The sequence below is a fragment of the Nematostella vectensis genome, chromosome 13 (assembly GCF_932526225.1).
Source record: "Nematostella vectensis chromosome 13, jaNemVect1.1, whole genome shotgun sequence".
Classification (NCBI taxonomy): Eukaryota; Metazoa; Cnidaria; class Anthozoa; order Actiniaria; family Edwardsiidae; genus Nematostella; species Nematostella vectensis.
Window position 1 is genome coordinate 8,811,960 of NC_064046.1, and position 18,650 is coordinate 8,830,609.

The window sequence follows — 18,650 nt, forward strand, 5'->3', positions numbered from 1 at the left end:
AGTATTCAAGTGCAACATGGGTAATTTTCAACATGGCGGCCAATGCGAGACATGCTCGCGTTGAACTAAATCCTTTACAATGAATTGCTCCCTATATGAAAATATTCCATAGTTAGTTATCCTAGAGTTTTGTTTCGAATAAGTCTATCTTTACAATGACGTCCATTATTAAGCTAAATGTGCTCTCTGGAGCCCACGACGAAGCACCTCTGTGTTATCTGTTGCAAGTGGATGAATTTCGCTTCCTGCTCGACTGCGGCTGGAACGAGACATTGGATATGGAGATCATGGAATCAATAAAGCGGTTAGCGTAGAAACTGGCAAAATAATGTTTAGTAACGCCACGGTAGCTTAGCTTTTATGTTTTTTTTCTAAAACTTGGGTGAATTTGTAAGATACAGGATGGCAGATAAGGTATTGTCACCTATTCTCGTCCACTTTATCTTTGAAATGTATTTCCGGAGAAAATTTCAAGTCAAAGAGTTAATTTGCATTGTTGACCTCCTTCATGTTAGAGTAATTGTGTAGACTGCGACTATTCTCACAAGGTTGTTTTTGTACCGAGAAAAATCAAAGTAAATACGAACCCTTCGCCAAACCTATTCTAGTCTGATCAGAGAATAGGTCCCGGGCAAGAATAGGTGCCAATACCTTGAATTGCAAATATTCATCCTTCTTTGGCCTTAATGTTTTTCACGCGACAGAAAAAAAAATGGCATAAAATTTTCCAATTCTCAATATAAAAGCTCAAGATTCTGCATACCAAATGCTTAATTCCAAATTTTAAAGAAATTTAGAAGATATGAAATTTAGATATAAGCAAGCAAAGTTGGCTAAATTTCTGATCAGAGCCCAACTTTTCCCTAAAACAAGGAGAATTCATACTTTGAACATTTGAAAATTGGACTTCAAGCCTCATATCTCGAAGACGAATCCATTAGAAAAAAACACTTTTTGATATGTTGGTTTACATAACTTAAGGAACCTATATGCAAAAATTCAAGCTTACTGAAGTTAACCAGACCTTATTTTGGGAAAACTTGCCATGTTTTGCTCTGTCTTTTCAAGCATTAATTGGCTGAGCTGATTGTCAGCCGGAGCATTCAAAAGCTTATTTTGCAGGTCCTTGCCTTAGTCTGTAAAGATAAAAGTCTGGCACAACACCAGCAATTGATGGTTTAAATTCTTAGATGCTAACTTCTGGAATGTTTCCCTATCTTTTTTCCAGGCATGTTCAGCAAGTTGATGCAGTACTGGTATCATTTCCAGATATATACCACATGGGAGGGTTACCATATTTGGTCGGCAAGTGTGGGCTTCACTGCCCTATTTACACCACTATACCAGTGTACAAGATGGGGCAGATGTTCATGTATGATTGGTACCAGGTATACATGTCCATCAAGCTAATGCCTGGAACATTTTGTCTGGAGCCAAAGTCATTCCTTGTATATTTGTTACAGTGGCAGACAACAGTTTCTGTGTTCAAAGTCAACTGCACAAACTCAATATGTCCCAATAACTAAGTGGTATAGGCTTTGTCTCTCATGTAAAAGGACCAGGGTTTAAACCGTGGTCAGTTCAAACTTGTTTTTTTTCCAGAGGTATAGAATTCACTGTGAATCCCTTGTCTTCTCGGATAAGGATGTTAGACCAGATGTCCCATCTCTCATTGCAATTCCTTAACCTGTGTTGGACGACATTAAAGAACTACAGGGGACACTGGCCTGTGATACCATCTTCAGTGACAGTGCCTACACTTTAACTACTTACTTACTAGTGAAGTCAGTCACTGCGAAGCCATTTTGATCATGTTTCACAATGCTGATTTGTGCTATACAAATACTAAGCATCTTATTAAGGAATGATGTTTTAGTTTGTCTTTCTTCTTGCAGTGTCATCAAAACTCAGAGGAGTTTGATGTCTTCAGTCTTGATGACGTTGACGCTGTGTTTGACAAGATTATACAGCTAAAGTATTCACAGACTGTCAGCTTAAAAGGTAATGGCTACATTGATATGTTATGTAGACAAACATTGAACCTGAATGTAAAAACGCAGAGAGCCGATTAAGTTGAAAAAAATATATATATATAGAAGATATAGAAGCTGAATTAAAGCATGACCTGTTAAACCGTGAACTCTGGAACACAGCTGTAATATACAGTACTTGCTGTAATGTTATATTTGACATACCTATACCCTGCTTACCTCTCAAGGCAAAGGCCATGGTATAACGATAACACCCTACGCCGCTGGCCACATGATTGGCGGGACCATGTGGAAGATTGTCAAAGATGGGGAAGAAGATATAATCTATGCAGTGGATTATAATCACAAGAAGGAGAGGCATCTTAATGGCGCTGTGCTTGAGACACTCAGTCGGCCGTCTTTGCTTATCACAGACTCCTTTAATGCTCTAAATATCCAGACACGGCGCAGAGAAAGGGATACACAGCTGATGGGTAAATAAACCACTATCTAGTATCCTAGTATAAATCACTGTTCAGTTTTCTAGCTAGTTTGAGTATCAGGGATAATTGGAGTGAATGTTTGTTGATTGTCATATATGCTGGAAAACTGCTATTGCTCCTTAATCAATTTTTAATTATATTTCTTGGTAGGTGAAATCTTGAAGACAATGCGTCGGCATGGCAATGTCATGATCGCTATAGATACTGCTGGAAGGGTTCTAGAGCTGTCCCAACTGCTGGTAAATTGTCTGTCGATTAGAATACAAAACATCTATTCTCACTTCACAGCACATTTCAAATTCAAATGTGTCATCCAAGCGTTTATGGGCAAATACGAATAGTATTTCAAGAAGTCAAAGAAGTATTTATTCATTTAATTGAATAATCTGGAGGTTTTAAATGGATAAATCTCAGCCAAAATATCAATCTGCAATCCTGATCACGCTCATCCACTCATTTGCATATTAGTGAGCCCTGAGAGCTCATTAGCATCTCAAGCCTCGCTTATGGGAAAACGTTCTATTACATTATACCGCTTATAGATCATGTTATTCCACATTGTTTTGCAGAAAATCTTATTAGAGTTGCTAAGATGAATGTAGAATTAGCATTAACCCTCAAACATACAGTAGCAAAAAGAAATTATACCAATCGTAATAAAATCAAAAACATTATACCCCAATTTTTGATGACTTGAAAATAGTACTTTGTTTCTTGGCCCTGGGCAGAAGTGTTGATATTTGTGCTTTTTACCATAGGATCAACTATGGCGTAATCTGGACTCTGGACTTTCTGCCTATTCCCTGGCGATGTTGAATAATGTCAGCTACAATGTGATTGAGTTTGCCAAGTCGCAGGTTAGAAAGAGAAAGCAATTATTTTCATACTCAAGGTCTGCCTTTTAGCTATTTGCCTACAGTATTTACAACACTGGAACCAAAAGTTTGTCAGCTCTAATTTATTCACATACTTTCAAGGCCCTCTACCAATCACTGCAACGAGAAGAATATTGAACGATTCTCATGAATATATTCTGTACAAGCAAGCTTGTACTGTACATACATTTTTATAGACCTCATATGAACCACAGCAACCTTATTATTTAATAATCTCAGGTGGAATGGATGAGCGATAAAATCATGAAAGCATTTGAAATTGGAAGAAATAACCCCTACCAATTCAGGTAACAGTGAAGACATATCTTACATAGCAATCTGCAATCGTGAATTGACAACACCCCGAATATACAATCTCTTAGGGGTAACAATTGCTGTTGACCACACATTGCTATCCCTTAGGGTTAAAATTAATTTTGCAGACAGGAGTCACTTCTAACCCTAACCCGTGAAATATAGAATAACCTAAAACAGCAATTTTTTTGTCTGGCTTAGAGAGTAGTTCATTAATTAAAGCAATTTATTTTGTTGCTTGACTTTTAGTTTATGAAATATTAGATACTGTCATCTGTGTCACTGTCTGTTGCTTGACTTTTAATTTTGACATATTAGATACTGTCATCTGTGTCACAGCCTAGCAGACCTTGCCAGAGTTCCTGAGCCTAAGGTACCATTGGTTTTTTTAGCTAGGGTTATACATATCCCTCTCTCAGCGAACAAGGGTACTCACAAGTAAAACTTTTGTGTAAAGAGGGAATCCAAGGGATTTTATGGGTTTTTTCGTGTTGAATGTGTTCATTTTTAATTTTGTTTACTTGGAACCATCTCAGGTGTGTTGTGTGGTCGGACATGAGTCATATGGCTGCTACCTGTGGTGGCTTCTAGGCCTTTGTCCGACCACCTTGTATCTGTTTCAACTATGAATAGGGGGAGGGAGGAATTAATGTGTATACAAGAAAGGCATATTGTCTCTATAGCTGGTTTACATCAACCATTTACATTAATCAATCATCAATCATTTACATCAACCATTTACATTAATCAATCATCAATCATTTACATCAACCATTGTGTAGTTCCAGAAAATATCCATACCCCCCATGGAGGGGGTCGGAGGTATGACCCCCCACCCCTCTGGAATTTCCAAACCCCTAGAAAATAATAAATACAGTAACTGTTCATGAAAAAGGGCATTTTCCCCCCTCCACCCACTACCCCTCTGGGAATTCCTGGACGTTTGAACCCCCTGCCCCCCGGAATTTCCAATCCCCTCCATGAGGGGGGGGGGGATGGATATTTTCTGGAACTACACATTTAAAGCCACACTGTCACCAGTTTACTTCCGGTTGAATCTCTGATGATTTTTCATGGAAAAGGTGAAAATGTGAAATAAAAAATTATAAAAGCAGTGTGTCTATTGGAAGTTTCTTCTAGGGAGTGACTGATAATTTAGGGCAGATGGCCTGTTTAATTGTGCTGATTCTAATTAGATTTTTTTTGCCTTTTGTCAGTTGGGGTTTCCGTCGACCCTCCAGAAGTAAACTGGTGACAATGCAGCTTTGACTCATTGACTGCAGCTTACCCTTTTGTGCAGAGCTTTCTATGTCCACATGTTTTCTTTGTTTTCTGTGCAGGAGGGTAACTGTAGCTTGTATTATAAATTCCTATTGTAAATATTCTCCCTCCCCCCCCCCCCCCCATTTAAAGTGTTAATCTCTTGTTTAATTGCACCCTGCTGTCCCTGTCTTCAGGTTGTATTAGCAAGCATGATGGATCTCACAGCAGGATTCTCCCGTGATTTATTTGTTGAGTGGGCAGACAACCCTAAGAACACTGTCATATTTACAGCACGTTCCTCCCCGGGGACCCTTGCTCGCACTTTGATTGACAACCTGGAACTAAAACAAGTAGAACTTGAGGTATGTGTGAGTCCGTGGCTTAGATTTTTTGCTATTATCGGCTAGTTAAAGGACTTGGGAAGTCAGGCCTTGAAGTTCAGAGTTTAGTCCAAGGCACATATTGTGTGCAACTAATGTCATATTTTAGTCCAGCGGCGTAGCCAGGATTTTCAACAGGAGGGAGCCAACAAGGGACTTTCAAGGCATTTTCTCCTGAATTTTAGATAATGCCTCATACATTTACTGTATTTTTGGCTGCCTGGGTCCCTCAGGCCACCCCCCTGTCTTCCATCACTGGGTTATATACATGTAATAAAACCCTGAGGTTTAGAACATCACTGTAGTCCATCACTGGGTTATAAACATATAATAAAACCCTGAGGTTTAGAACAGACTTGGTACATACACCCTTTCCTTCTTACTTGTTTACAAGCAAATTTATTATATTAATTGTTCATATCTCAAAAAAAGTATTGTTGCAAATGTGATCATTTTTTGGGAAAGAAAATTGTTTGCTATAGCTTCTTGGTTGTGGTTAATTCCCCATCAGTGTTGCAAATTCTTTTGGCTTAAAATTAGCCACAGTGGCTCGTGCCCTCAAGATCCTAGCGCACACAGAGAATACCAAGCCTGAAATGCCTCATTTATCAACTGCTCAACAAATGGCTTGTTTCAGTATACTTGTTGTAAACCTTGGCTTTTTATTTCCAGGTCAAACAGAGGGTCCGTCTTGGGGGGGAGGAGCTTGAGCGCTATTTAGAGGAGAACAAGAAAAAGGAAAAGGAGTTACATGCTGTTGACGGCATGCCCAGGTATGTATAGAGCTTTCAGACATTTTTGGAGTTTTTTTTATACAAATTGGGTTGTGTAGGAATTAAGCTGCCTAGGGATTGGACTGTCTAGGGATAGTGCTGTCTAGTAATAAGGCTGTCCAGGAATGGGGCTATCCAGGAATAGAGCTATCTAGGAATTGAGCTGTCTAGGGATTGAGTTGTCTAAGAATTGAGCTGTCAAAGAATTGAGCTGTCTAGGGATTGAGTTGTCTAGGAATTGAGCTGTCTAGGGATCGAGCTGTCTAGGGATTGAGCTGTCAAAGAATTGAGCTGTCTAGGGATTGAGTTGTCTAGGAATTGAGCTGTCTAGGGATTGAGTTGTCTAGGAATTGAGCTGTCAAAGAATTGAGCTGTCTAGGGATTGACTTGTCTAGGAATTGAGCTGTCAAAGAATTGAGCTGTCTAGGGATCAAGTTGTCTAGGAATTGAGCTATCCTGTACTTGCTATTAGTACCTTGGTTGCCGAGGATGACAGTGACAGTGAGGTGGAGGACGAGGTTGCAAGTGGCGCACGGCATGATCTCATGATGGCAGAACAAAAGGTATGTACCACATCCAGCCTTGTTGGGAAGCAGTGCTAGGGAAAGATACAAGAATACAAAATATACCTTCTATCTTTCAAAATTATGGCACACAAAACTTTGATTTATTTGCTATAAATGTTTCCTCGTCAGTAGCAGGTGTTGTATCTTCATATAGCATCCCTTAGTTGAAATATCTTACGTGTTACTCAGAGTGGGCGTAAGAGCAGTTTCTTCAAGCAAGCGAGGTCCTTCCCAATGTTCCCTTGCCATGAAGAGAAGGCTAAGTGGGATGACTACGGCGAGTTCATCAGGTAAACTCTTGATGCTTTTGTGTTCACCAATCCTGAGGGTTATCAATTACCAATAACTACAACATAAGGCTAACCTTTAGAATTGTTCATGCAGTGAAAGAGGTTTTTAAAAGAATAATGTTCCTGGCTAACTTAGGGGTACTTTAATTTTAAGCATTTGATCTTATTCACATGTAAATTTACCCATATACTGTAAGTATTGGATGATTACTATGAACTTCTAGACCTGAAGACTATATGCAGAGAGAGTTATCAGCAACAGAGGAAGAGAAGCAGAAAGTTGTAAGTGACATTTGAAGTATATTACAGTAACTTCCACCAGCCCTTACCTTAATTTAATGTTGGTTTTTCTTGAATAAGCTAAGAAATTATAAGATAGATCAAGTATCATGTAGTTTTTTCCTGGTTGGGGTTGTGCCCTATATGGTTGTGAATTAACAGTTTTATAATTCATTGATAAAGTATGCTAGGTTATATACTTGCCTTTGTTCTTCTCTCACTTTTACCATAAGCAAATATTACTTTAATTTAAAAAAAAATATTACCTTAATTATACCTTAAAAATATTACCTTAATTTAAAGAAGCAAAGAAAACATTCTTCAGTTCCTTTAAGTTCCTTGCTTAAACAAGGCCAATCAAGACAGCATTTTATGCTCCTGCTCAATGCTGAGTCATACAAAGAACCCATTTCCATTGGCTAATTCAAGCAAGTAACCAAAAGATGATTTCAATCAAATTTGTCAATAACTTATCTCACTTCATTTGTGGATTGCTTTTTTGAAGTTTACTAGTGATTACTGTAGCTATTGTATTTTTAATGATAACCAATAACAAAGGAGTGGTTGATCACCATTCTTTAACAATGACTTTGTTTATTGCAGGAGCAACAAAAAACTGAGTCCGTGGATGCAGAGCTCTTGGCATCCCAAGGTATGGAGCATGGAGAACATTCAGCAAAATATATTTTGAGATTGCAAGATGTGTATTCTTGACCAAATGTACAAAGGCCAAACAATATTGTTAAAGTATTATGTATTTTATAGGAGATCTCTCCAAGGTCCCTACCAAGTGTATCTCCCAAAAGAAGACTGTTAGCATCAGGTTGGTAATGTGCACCTGGTAAACTATAGCAACAGGGGGTGCAGGAACACACCCTCGGCCACATTCAAAAATCCCCAGATTTCTTTAAATTATTTTCACATGTCTATACCTTCACATATCCCCTCCTCCCACTTCAACAAATTGTGGCCACATGCCTACTGCAGGAGAATGACCATGCTTTGTTTCTCAAAGCTTTAAAAAAAAATCTACTTTATGATGGTTTACTTCTGCCTTGGACTGTCTTTCTGTTCTTAATGAGGGGGTTGTCTTCTTTCTGTCATTTTTTCCCCTCAGTTTTTTTTAGTTCTGTTACATGCCACATAGCACTTACTGTAACAAAAACTCTCCCTAACACAAGCCTAAGATTACATAGACGGCTCCAGACCCTCCCTCTCCGGAGCCCCTGGTGTGACGCCCTAAGTCCCTAATGATGCCTTTGCATGCTTACTCTTACAAACTTGTGACTTTCCAGGTGTACATTGGCTTTTATAGACTTCGAGGGACGTTCTGACGGAGAATCCATCAAGCGTATCCTGAATCTTGTGAACCCCAGGAAACTGGTAGGTTTAAATATTTTCACAATGGAATAAGGTACTTGTTTGAGTTGTTATCTGTTATGGTTTTGCTGATGTAATCAATGACAGAGGAGGTGCCCATCACGAATCACGAGGTTATTTTTCAGGCTTTCAAGAATCATTAATTTAAAAAAGAAGCTTGCACCAATCACGGTTTTAACTTTTGCTTTGCTCATGATTATATGATTTAATATACAATCACTTGGAGACCCAATGCAGCTTAACCCGCAAATCTGTTTTATTGACCAACAATCTATATAAAGTTCATGTTTATTCAGAAATATATTACATGTATGTGTGTTTTAATTATTCTCTGCGCCTACTGTCACGTTTCATGAAAGTAAAATACCCAAATCACGGACCGCAATATAGTACTCTATCATGAGTCAAGTTTATTATAAGGCTTTTTCGCGAAACACAGATTAAATTTAGGGCCAATCAGGAATCACGAAAATACTCTTCATCACCCTGCAATGAGTGTTCATACTCGAGGTAAAAACATTAGGCATTTGCATTGCCAAGTGATGCTAAGGAAGTCATGACTTCTTATAATCACTGTTGGCCCCTTGCATTCTAGACTGATTTTCCTATTCAAAACCCTGATACCACTAGTCTGAAATGCACACCTTCAAGAATTAGGCTTTTCAGTGAATTTTTCCTTAATCATCCTTAAATTTTTATAAATGCTGGGACAAAAGCTACATGACACTTACTAAAAGTTGCAATTGAAAGTTAAAGGGATCATCTGCCTGATGTGTAATGAGCTTTTTGAAACATTTTGTTCAGTCATGTTTACTGATATCATTTTGTTGTTCCAGGTTCTAGTCCATGGGGACTCCAAGTCCACCCAGCATTTGGCGGATTACTGTCAGTCAAGCAGCAGCATCCAAGTGAGTCAGGTGTTCACGCCTGCTGTGGGGGAGACGGTGGAGGCAACTGGAGAGAGGCACATTTACCAGGTAATGATGATGATGGCGATGGTGATAATGATTTATTACCAGTTCAGTATAACCACTCAACTGTTCAGTTCAACTGTTAAGAGGAAGAATAAAATTACTTAATTACCTATCTACTTTACATAGTACCTTTTGAACATATTTACAATTTACTGTTGATATAGTATTAAACAGCACTGGACCAAAAGTATGGACTGTTCTAATGTATTCACGCTCCTTTGAAACTTTTCAACAGGTCTGAATTAGAAACTGTGTTGGAAGGTGTTCGCTAGGGGTTGTATGACTAATGTAGTAGTAGCAGAAGATTTTGGGTACATCTAGCAATTTCAAGCACTTCACTTGTTGCATGAGCTGCACAATACGGTCTTTTATCCCTGTATTCTCAATACAAATTGGAATAGACTACGCTGTTATTGGGTGATTGTTGTTGAGTGACATGGCCATTCTTGAAACTAGACTATAACCACTTTTAGTAGAGTAGACCACCACATACACAGCTGAGTATTCTGCCATGCCATAATACCGTAGGGGTATTTCAACATGATCCTGGGTTGAGCGCTAACCTGGGCTAGCTTGTTTTGATTTACATGAGCCAGGTCAACCCACACAATTCCCACAATGCTTGCAATACAGGCTAGCTTTTGGCTGTTTCTGAAGACAGAGATCTTGATATAAGCCCAATTAGGCTAGTGAATGTGTGTTTACACAAGAAAGTTGTGAATGTGGCAGTTTTCAACCAGGGACAACCCCATCTGAGAACTGGGATGCCCGGGATGAAAATTGAGCCAAGTTAGAGCTGGGTACATGTAAACGTTACTGGAGGTTATGAGAAGAATGGCTGACCCGGGCTAGGCCACTAGTCTGGATTGGCGCTCAACCTGGAATCATGTAAAGATACTCTAACACAAGATCACCACCTATTGTACTACATCTATCTATTCCGCCACGCCAAAATACAGCAGGACTAAATCACTGCCAACACTCTCCAAAGAGTGATACCATCTTGGGGCAACAACAACGCAAGTCCCAGGTTCCAAATCCAGCACTCTGTCCGTGTCCCTTGGCTCCGCTGTGGTACCAACTATAAAAAGGCCCTGGCCCTCAACACACATGAAGGCCTCGTATTTTGACTCGTGCACATGTCGTTCTACAGAGGCCGCTTTAGGTATTACCCCCTGAGAGAACCCGGTAATACGGGGTATTGAATTCGGTCCAAATATAGTTCTTTTCCTAACTCGTGATTCTCTAGGTCCATGAGAAAGGAGTTTCTCGCTCGAGTTTTCAAGTTTGCTATAGAGGAAGCCATCTTGGATTTGCCATCTATCTTGTTCCGATTGTGACGTGTTTGAAACCTGTTTGGTTATGGATAGAAACAGTTCTAGAAGTTTCACGAGTCCCAGACAAAATACCAGTCTTTTGACCCAAAGACTTGATGAACTCGAAAACCAACTGTAGTCCATTTTGTTTTCGAAATTTTGATTTTGCAAGTCGGGTCCAGCTCTCACCTGACACAGGAAACCCGGCATAGTTATACTTTTGTTTTGACTATTTTTGTACCCGTATTTTAATGCTAAAGAAATTCGGCTACATCTTGCCTCTAGCCAGCATCGGACTGATATTAAAGCGAAATTCAAATCGAGACGACATTTGCTTTCAAAAGTTGGAGAGGAAAAATAAAAGTACGCCTGACACAAATACTTGACGCGACGCCTGCCGCCCCTATTCAGGCCGCTGTCAAAATAGTCGGCTGTCCATTTTCCAATGACTCGCGTGGTGGCACAATCAAGTGCCCAAATCAAATTATAAACAGCATTTATGTAAAAACAAAACTACATTTGTGTTATATGCAAGGGTAATAATTTTAGTAACGACGAACCCCGGTGAAGGTAACTTTATGCTAAATGATTTGAAACGCAAGGATAGTTCACGGCTCAGGAGACTTACGGTGTATATGACTGCAGATCCACACATTTCTACAGGATATTCACATCACCAATTTACTACAGTCTCTTTCTTCTAAATAGACAAACCTCTGCTTGAACACAAATGCCATTATTTGATAAGCTCACTCGATCAACAACTCGCGGGAAGTACCGCAAACAATCCCAAGCTTTTTTCGTGCTTTTTTTATGCCTAGAATATTTGGCGCCTGGCCTGTCTAACAATTTGATAGCTACTACTAATGATGTCTGTAGCATCAAGCAGCTTCTATGACATCAATATTTCCAGCGCCTTTGGTAAAACTAGTAGATCGATCTTCGTTTCGAAAAACGATACCAATGAGAAATAAATACACGCAATTACCTGCCCGGGCAAGGCATTTGAACATCAGAGTATCAGGCGGAATTTTAATTTTTCCGAAGAAAATGAGGGGAGTAAAATATATTTTTTTAATGTTATAGAAAACGATTCTCTGATTCTGCTAACGCAAGGTCAAAAGCAGTTTTGGAGTCCGCTATTACTCAACGAGCAGTCGACGGGTTAGGGTACTATATATAGCTGAACCAATCAGCGCGCCCCATTCAAGTGCCCTTGGTTTTTTGTACCAATCAGGAGCCATGCCAAAATCCGGCATGAGAACATGCGATTTGAACAGTACTTGTATCAGGCCCTTGTCTTGTTTCTCGCAGGCGCGATAGAAACATAGGAGGGCCTGATACTCAGGTTAGACGCGGGAGAATTTTTAAACCTTATATAAATGTAATACGTGCTTAAAATAGAAAAAAAATTCGACACCTTAGATCCTGTCCCCACGTATCCGTTTTCGTTTGAAAACGCAACCTTTTTGTTCCGTTTTCAAAAAAGATTCGCGTCCACAAGAAGCGTTTTCATTTTGATACAACCCGTCCCCACTAAAACGCAAAAACGATACGAGAACGATAACAAGCTCTACAGCGCATGCGTACTCGCGCGCCAAGTGGACTGGACCTGAGCTATCACGCCATCGTTATCGAAAGGTTCCGTTTTCGTCCGTCCCCACGTCACCGAAAGGGTATCGTTTTTAAATTGTTCCACTCTGGAGATCGTTTTCCAATTGTTCCGTTTTCGGTCATCGTTTTCGCGTTTCCGTGTGGACGATACCCGTAGCCGTATCAAAAAGGTTGCGTTTTCAAACGAAAACGGATACGTGGGGACGGGGTCTTAATGCCACATAATAACATATAACACATAAATAATATATAGTACAATTAATACACCATCCAGAGGCGGACCCAGGATATCGATATGGGGGGTGGATAATGGTCGGATAGACGGCTTATAACTGATCTAGTGGTTCTGGGTAAGTCACTACGAAGATCTTACATATTTCAAGCTGAATTGGATTTGTCGCGTCAGCAAAGTCAAGCAGGCAAAGGCACATAGACAGTACCAACCCCCCCCCCCCCCCCCCCCCCGCTCCCTGTATCCGCCGCTGCCATCTGAAAATTTGGATTTTTTCCCAGGTAAAATTGCGTGACGCGTTGGTGAGCTCGTTACAGTTCGCGCAGGCACGTGACGCAGAGCTCGCGTGGATTGATGGGCAGTTGGACATGAAGCTGGCTCCAGCCAATCAGGACTTGATGGGCGACAAGCCCGGTGAGGAGAAGATGGAGACTGATCAGGACGAGGCGCTAGATACTGTACCAGTATTGGAGCAGAACACGTCTAGTAAGGTAGGGGCAAAGTTTTTAAAAGACAGGTAGGGTAACACCATTAAATTGATGGCTAAATTAGTGCTAGCAAAGTATTGTGCCGACGTTATGAATATGCGCCATCCCACCCCTGAATATCTTGTTCCGTTGATTGACATATCGAAAGTTGCGGTCTCGTGTTTACGATAAACGCGTTTGTTTCAATAATTGATAGATGTCAGCCACGTGTCTATGTCCAGGATTCGTAGATCTCAGGTCACGTGCCTGTGTAACGTTTGACAAATCTCAGGTCAAGCTTTTGTGTTTATGATCTTCAGATCGCGTGTTTATCATAATGATTGGTAGATACCTCCTCTTACGTGTGTGTTTAATGATTGACAGATCGCAGGTAACGTTTTCATTTTAATGATTGGTAGATCAGGTCACGTATTTGTTTTAATGATTGACAGATCGCAGGTCACGTGTCCGTGTTTATTAATGAGCCCCGCCTCTCCGACTTCAAGCAAGTGCTCAACAAGGCAGGCATTCAGGCGGAGTTCGCAGGCGGAGTCCTCATATGCAACAACGTGGTGTGCGTGCGTAGGGTGAGTCACCCAGGCTGCCTGCTGAGTAAGGCTTCGTTCTCACTAGGACGCAACGCGCATTATTTTCAGGCCCGTAGCCAGGATTTTGAGCGGGGTAATTCGTTTTTCCATTTCAGAGGACCAAATTTCCGGTATACCCCTCTCCTCGCCTTATTACATTAGGTAATCAATCCTGTATTTAAAATGTTATTAATAGGGTGCCTTTTAACATATAGCGATAATAATAAAGATAATTATTATAAAAAGATTTTTATAGTCATTTTAAAGACATATTGATGTGTACGGTATATCTCTAGCCAAACGTTATATATTTTTGTTTGTTTTGAACCCCCCTAACCCCCCCCCCCCCCCACCCTGGCTACGGGCCTGATTTTCCCATTCTCACTGCAACCTACGCGCAAGAGAAAGCTGCTGGATTTTCTTTCGCTTGTGTCTGGCCGATTTTTACTTGTGTTGCGCTTGGGTTTGTTCTTGCTATTGCGCTTGCCTCCTAGTGTGAACCAGTCATTAAATAGCATGACTAGAACATCTACAGGCAAGCTAGAAAAACTACATATACGGCGTGGTGGAATCACAAAAATGAATCAACACAAGGTTGACGTGGTCTGTTTTACGTATCTCTGAATATAGTGTAGCCTATATAAGTGAAGCCAACGAAATACTATTCTGCCTTTTGCATGTTGAAATTGTTTTGGCCGCTGTGTTCTTTGCTGGGAAAATTATACACCTATAGTATAAAAAAAAACGTTCTTTTCAACTTAGTTTTCAAATAGGTGTAAAACACACAATTTTAATTGTTAATTCATTCCTCAGTAGCGAATAGAACCATTAAGGTCCTAATTTTTTTATGTCATTACGAAGTTCTCCTTCGAGAAACCTGTATTATACCCTAGTTTTTTCTACCGGTTTGGTTTATCAGTGTTTCGTCCATGACAATGTCGTGATTTTACCTTTGCAGAACGAGACGGGTCGAGTCGGACTCGAGGGAACTGTTTGCGAAGACTACTACACGATTCGGGACCTTCTGTATTCACAATATGCTATTGTCTAGAAGAAGACACAGCCTACCAGCGCATCCGGGATTCACTACTACAAGATCCGGGACCTTTTGTATTTACAATATACTATTGTCTAGAAGAAGACACAGCTTACCAAGCGCATCCGGCATTCACTACTACAAGATCCGGGACCTTTTGCATTTACAATATACTATTGTCTAGAAGAGGACACAGCCTACCAGCGCATCCGGCATTCACTACTACAAGATCTGGGACCTTCTGTATTCACAACATTTTATTGTCTAGAAGAAGACACAGCATTACAGCGTTACAACATTTTTCCCATCCATCCCTCTCCCCCCTCGAACCGACTCCCTACACAAATACACCCATGTCAAGGATGAACTGCTTTGTTTTAGTAGCCCATGTAGTTAATGTACATAATACGTTGTCAATAAAGTAGTTTTGTCTGCTGCATTTGTTTGTCTGGATATGCAAACTCCCAATCGCTTAAAGTTGACATCGAGGCACAAATGATTATAAGGGGGCGTGAATAGAAGACCCTAAAATACCATCAAAAACGTTTGTCCTCCCCGAGCCTTTGCAAGGGTCGACTTCCAGCTCGTTCCTGTGAGCTCGCGGTATGTGCCGGTGCGTAGCAAGCGCAAAGGGATTAGGAAAATGAGTGATAGACCCCGCGCCTCTGGCATGGAAAATAGAGCGGGTGTAGGGACAAAGGGGGGTTCCAGCCGACCTCGTTTTTATCAGTTTTACCCAAAGAAGAGCGCGCGCATTGCTGGCAATGGATATCACTTTTAGTGGGAAAATTACCCAGCTTCCAAAGTTAAAAATCAAAGAACTGAGAATCATAAAAAGGAATACTGATAATGCTATTTATATAAGACGCCAGAAATGCTTCCCGCTAAGGCTTACTGACTCTAGCTCTAAAATGATCGACACCTCGGCTAGCGCGCAAGGCTTTTCGGCCAACCAGAACGCGATTTACCTCATTAGCTTAAAACGTTTATTGAGGCTAAGTTCAAATGTACTATCCATGAGCCGTATTCAATTCAATGCACTGAATACGGCTCATGGATAATACGACGTTTGAACTAGCCTCCTCCGCAGGCGTCTCTAGTGTTGGAAAAAAAAAAAACACTGGGATAGAGAAAGATTTTTTATCCGAATTGGTATACCTGTGTCACTCTCCTCTTCTTCCCCGCCCTTCCGCCACCGCAAGCCCGGTCATGTTTTCCCTTGTTTTTCTCCCCTTTTCTTTTGCTTTAGAGATGCCTGGGAAGGAGGCTACGTTTGAACTTAGCTTGAGCGAACGTGTATACGGAAAAAAGCAGGGGGTCAGCTGCGCGCCTCGTCTCCGTCTTTCTTTATCCCAAACCCTTTGGTCTCGCTTCACAGGCTAAAGTAACAGGAATTTTGGTCAACCTTTGAAAAAAAGGCTGTGAACTGTAAGGCCTGGCTTGAGATTGAGATGTCAATCAAATTACATTAGAAAATATAAGCGCGCGCTGTCCTAGTTTCGTCTTCATTTCTTCTTTAGTTATTGCTGAAAACCGTTGTGTGTTACGTATTCCCGTCATCATTGTATTTCAACCTGGTAGTCAACTGATTATTTAGCCTCACGAAACAAAACTGCAAAATTTATCAAATATTTTTTTCAATTACAAGTAAACAATTTCCACATGAAATTGCTGGTGTCCACGTTGCTTAGACTTTTGCAAGCCACAATCTTTGAAAAAGAAGTCTTGACACCAAGATTTCCCACCTGCTTGGTAATGTTTTTGACCATTCAGAAAAAGGACAGGCCTTGATTGACATGAGGAAAATATGTTTGTAGTAGAAGCAAAGCCAGGTGTTTTTTTAGGAAAGAGGGGGTGTAAAAATCATGTTTGTATCCACTGTGCCCATTACTAGCTATGTGTCTGTGATATCAAAGAATGGGACTGAATCTATTTTATGGATTGTCAAACCTTTTAAATTAAAAAAGTGATGAATACTGAAAGGAAAATTCTATTTGCTGGCATAGCCATTGACAAAATATGCAACACAATAAAAAAAATTCCTCATAAATACACTCTTGATTTTATCAGTTGGCATGTAGACCTTGTCCATTTCTAGTTTGCTAAAGCCAGCCATTTGTATGATTTTATCTGTATCTCTGTCACAATGACAGTTGCCAAAGAGACGAGGCCACACCCCCAGGTGACTTGAGAGTAATCTTTGCCATGATCGCCGCCAGGTTCCAGGTTTGTCTTGAAAGATAGTGAATGTTTAAATACAGGCAATTACATTTAAAACTGTAAGTGGAGAAACCCTACCAGTAAAGTAAATGATTTTAAAATCATCTGTATTCACCAATGATGTGTTCAATAAAAAAGAAATGTAAGTGGAGAAATCTTACCAGTAAAGTAAATGATTTTTAAATAATCTGTATTCACCAATGATGTGTTCAATAAAAAAGAAATGTAAGTGGAGAAATACTACCAGTAAAGTAAATAATTTTTAAATCATCTGTACTCACCAATGATGTGTTCAATAAAAAAGAAACGTCCTCCCTAAAACGCAGAACAAATTTATTTAGTGAGAATGGGAATACCCTGGACATACTGTTCTCTAGCCAGTCAAATGCACCACAGGGGGACATCTTCTTTTTTCAGCCTTAACCCACCGTACCAAATATTCACAATTATAACTTGCTTATAGTTGGCAATCACACCCCTATCTGGATCAAAGGGGTGAGGGGGAAGCTGAATTATAGAGAATACATGAAAATATCTGTTATATGGGTCTAAAACCTCTCACCCCACCCCCTTTCTTCCCAAAAAAATATCCCTAAAAATACCCAAGAAGCCATAAAAAAAAACAATTCTAAGAGAAAAGCCTATTAAGCCTATTATTTTCCTGGATACCCGCTAAAAATACCTGATGCCCGATTTTGACCCCTAAAAAATATGACGAGCACCCCTATTAAGTCAACATGGGAAGAACCCCAACCCAGGGATCTAGGCCATCACATGGCTACAGGACTGTTTCCTACGTTGGTCTCTGTCAGGTCAAGTTTAATTGATAAATTACCGGTTTTAGAACTCTTTTTACTTCTTCTAATAGTTTGTCAAGTCCATCCTCCGGTACGGAACACAAAACATCAATGACAAACACCGCCGCTAGTGAATCATCGGCTATCCTGCTTAAGTCCTCCCCTCCTTGTACTAAAAATGCCTTTAGCTTGACTTCAGGAAAGCGGTCCAACTCTTCTCTGAAGTATTTTTCCATGTGAGGGTTTGGGTCCAACGCGATGAATTCACTGCCCTTTGGCAAAGACAACATTCTCAAAGCACTGCCTGTTCCACATCCTATTTCAAGAACATCTCCTCCAATTTCCTCGGCTGTTTCCTTGATCCCTTTAAACATCGTAGTTTTCATATCTTTGAATGGCCCTGGTTTATCTTCCTTTTTTCGCGCCATCGTCAACAGTTTGGCAAAATAGCTTTTGTAAGCGCTAGTTGAGCAAAGAGCGTCAAGAAATCTGGAGCTCAATCCTGATTTCACCACAACAGAGATGCCTATGACAGCTAGGCCGATGTTGGTTAAGTTAAAGAAGCTCATAATATTTGCCTTTAGTTGTCGAATGTTGTTCTTGAGAATGTTCGAACGGTTACTCTGCCGTGAAGAGACTAGGAAATATCTATTTATCTTTTTTGCCCGTTCGTGTCAAAAACAAAGCATTGTTCTTCACAAAATCTATTTTTTTTTAAAGATTTTTAACTGAGAAGAAAAACATCGATATAGGTTTTATAAATCTGCAGATTTTTATAGCTTTCCTACTCCCATGGTGCCTTTCGGTTGGGGC

General features: G+C 40.2%; 2 protein-coding genes across 2 annotated transcripts; one reads left to right on the forward strand and one right to left on the reverse strand.

Moving 5' to 3' along the window:
- The first annotated feature begins 5 nt into the window (after positions 1-5).
- Positions 6-15,259, forward strand: LOC5518514 (cleavage and polyadenylation specificity factor subunit 2). Its single transcript, XM_032363231.2, has 20 exons — positions 6-304; positions 1,229-1,388; positions 1,896-2,001; positions 2,219-2,464; positions 2,624-2,712; positions 3,232-3,330; positions 3,589-3,656; positions 3,982-4,036; positions 5,121-5,288; positions 5,979-6,079; positions 6,552-6,642; positions 6,835-6,935; positions 7,160-7,217; positions 7,818-7,866; positions 7,980-8,037; positions 8,510-8,597; positions 9,431-9,571; positions 13,012-13,221; positions 13,650-13,784; positions 14,743-15,259. Exons 1-20 carry the CDS (start codon positions 156-158, stop codon positions 14,833-14,835), a joined length of 2,265 nt encoding a protein of 754 aa, XP_032219122.1. The 5' UTR covers positions 6-155; the 3' UTR covers positions 14,836-15,259.
- On the reverse strand, positions 15,060-18,626 carry LOC5518502 (putative methyltransferase-like protein 7A). Its single transcript, XM_001638471.3, has 3 exons — positions 17,876-18,626; positions 17,322-17,355; positions 15,060-17,052 (listed from the first exon to the last, which is right to left on the reverse strand). Exons 1-3 carry the CDS (start codon positions 18,404-18,406, stop codon positions 16,811-16,813), a joined length of 807 nt encoding a protein of 268 aa, XP_001638521.1. The 5' UTR covers positions 18,407-18,626; the 3' UTR covers positions 15,060-16,810.
- Between the last annotated feature and the right edge of the window lie 24 nt (positions 18,627-18,650).

What these genes read in the sequence shown, in the direction of transcription:
- LOC5518514 (XM_032363231.2), top strand. Translation starts at nt 156, where the DNA reads ATGACGTCCATTATTAAGCTAAATGTGCTCTCTGGAGCCCACGACGAA. An exon ending in TTGTGAACCCCAGGAAACTG is followed by an intron (nt 8,598 to 9,430) that starts GTAGGTTTAAAT and finishes TTGTTGTTCCAG; the next exon opens with GTTCTAGTCCATGGGGACTC. An exon ending in ACGTGGTGTGCGTGCGTAGG is followed by an intron (nt 13,785 to 14,742) that starts GTGAGTCACCCA and finishes TTACCTTTGCAG; the next exon opens with AACGAGACGGGTCGAGTCGG.
- LOC5518502 (XM_001638471.3), bottom strand. Translation starts at nt 18,406, where the DNA reads ATGAGCTTCTTTAACTTAACCAACATCGGCCTAGCTGTCATAGGCATC. An exon ending in TAAAAAGAGTTCTAAAACCG is followed by an intron (nt 17,356 to 17,875) that starts GTAATTTATCAA and finishes TCTGCGTTTTAG; the next exon opens with GGAGGACGTTTCTTTTTTAT. An exon ending in TTTTATTGAACACATCATTG is followed by an intron (nt 17,053 to 17,321) that starts GTGAGTACAGAT and finishes CTATCTTTCAAG; the next exon opens with ACAAACCTGGAACCTGGCGG.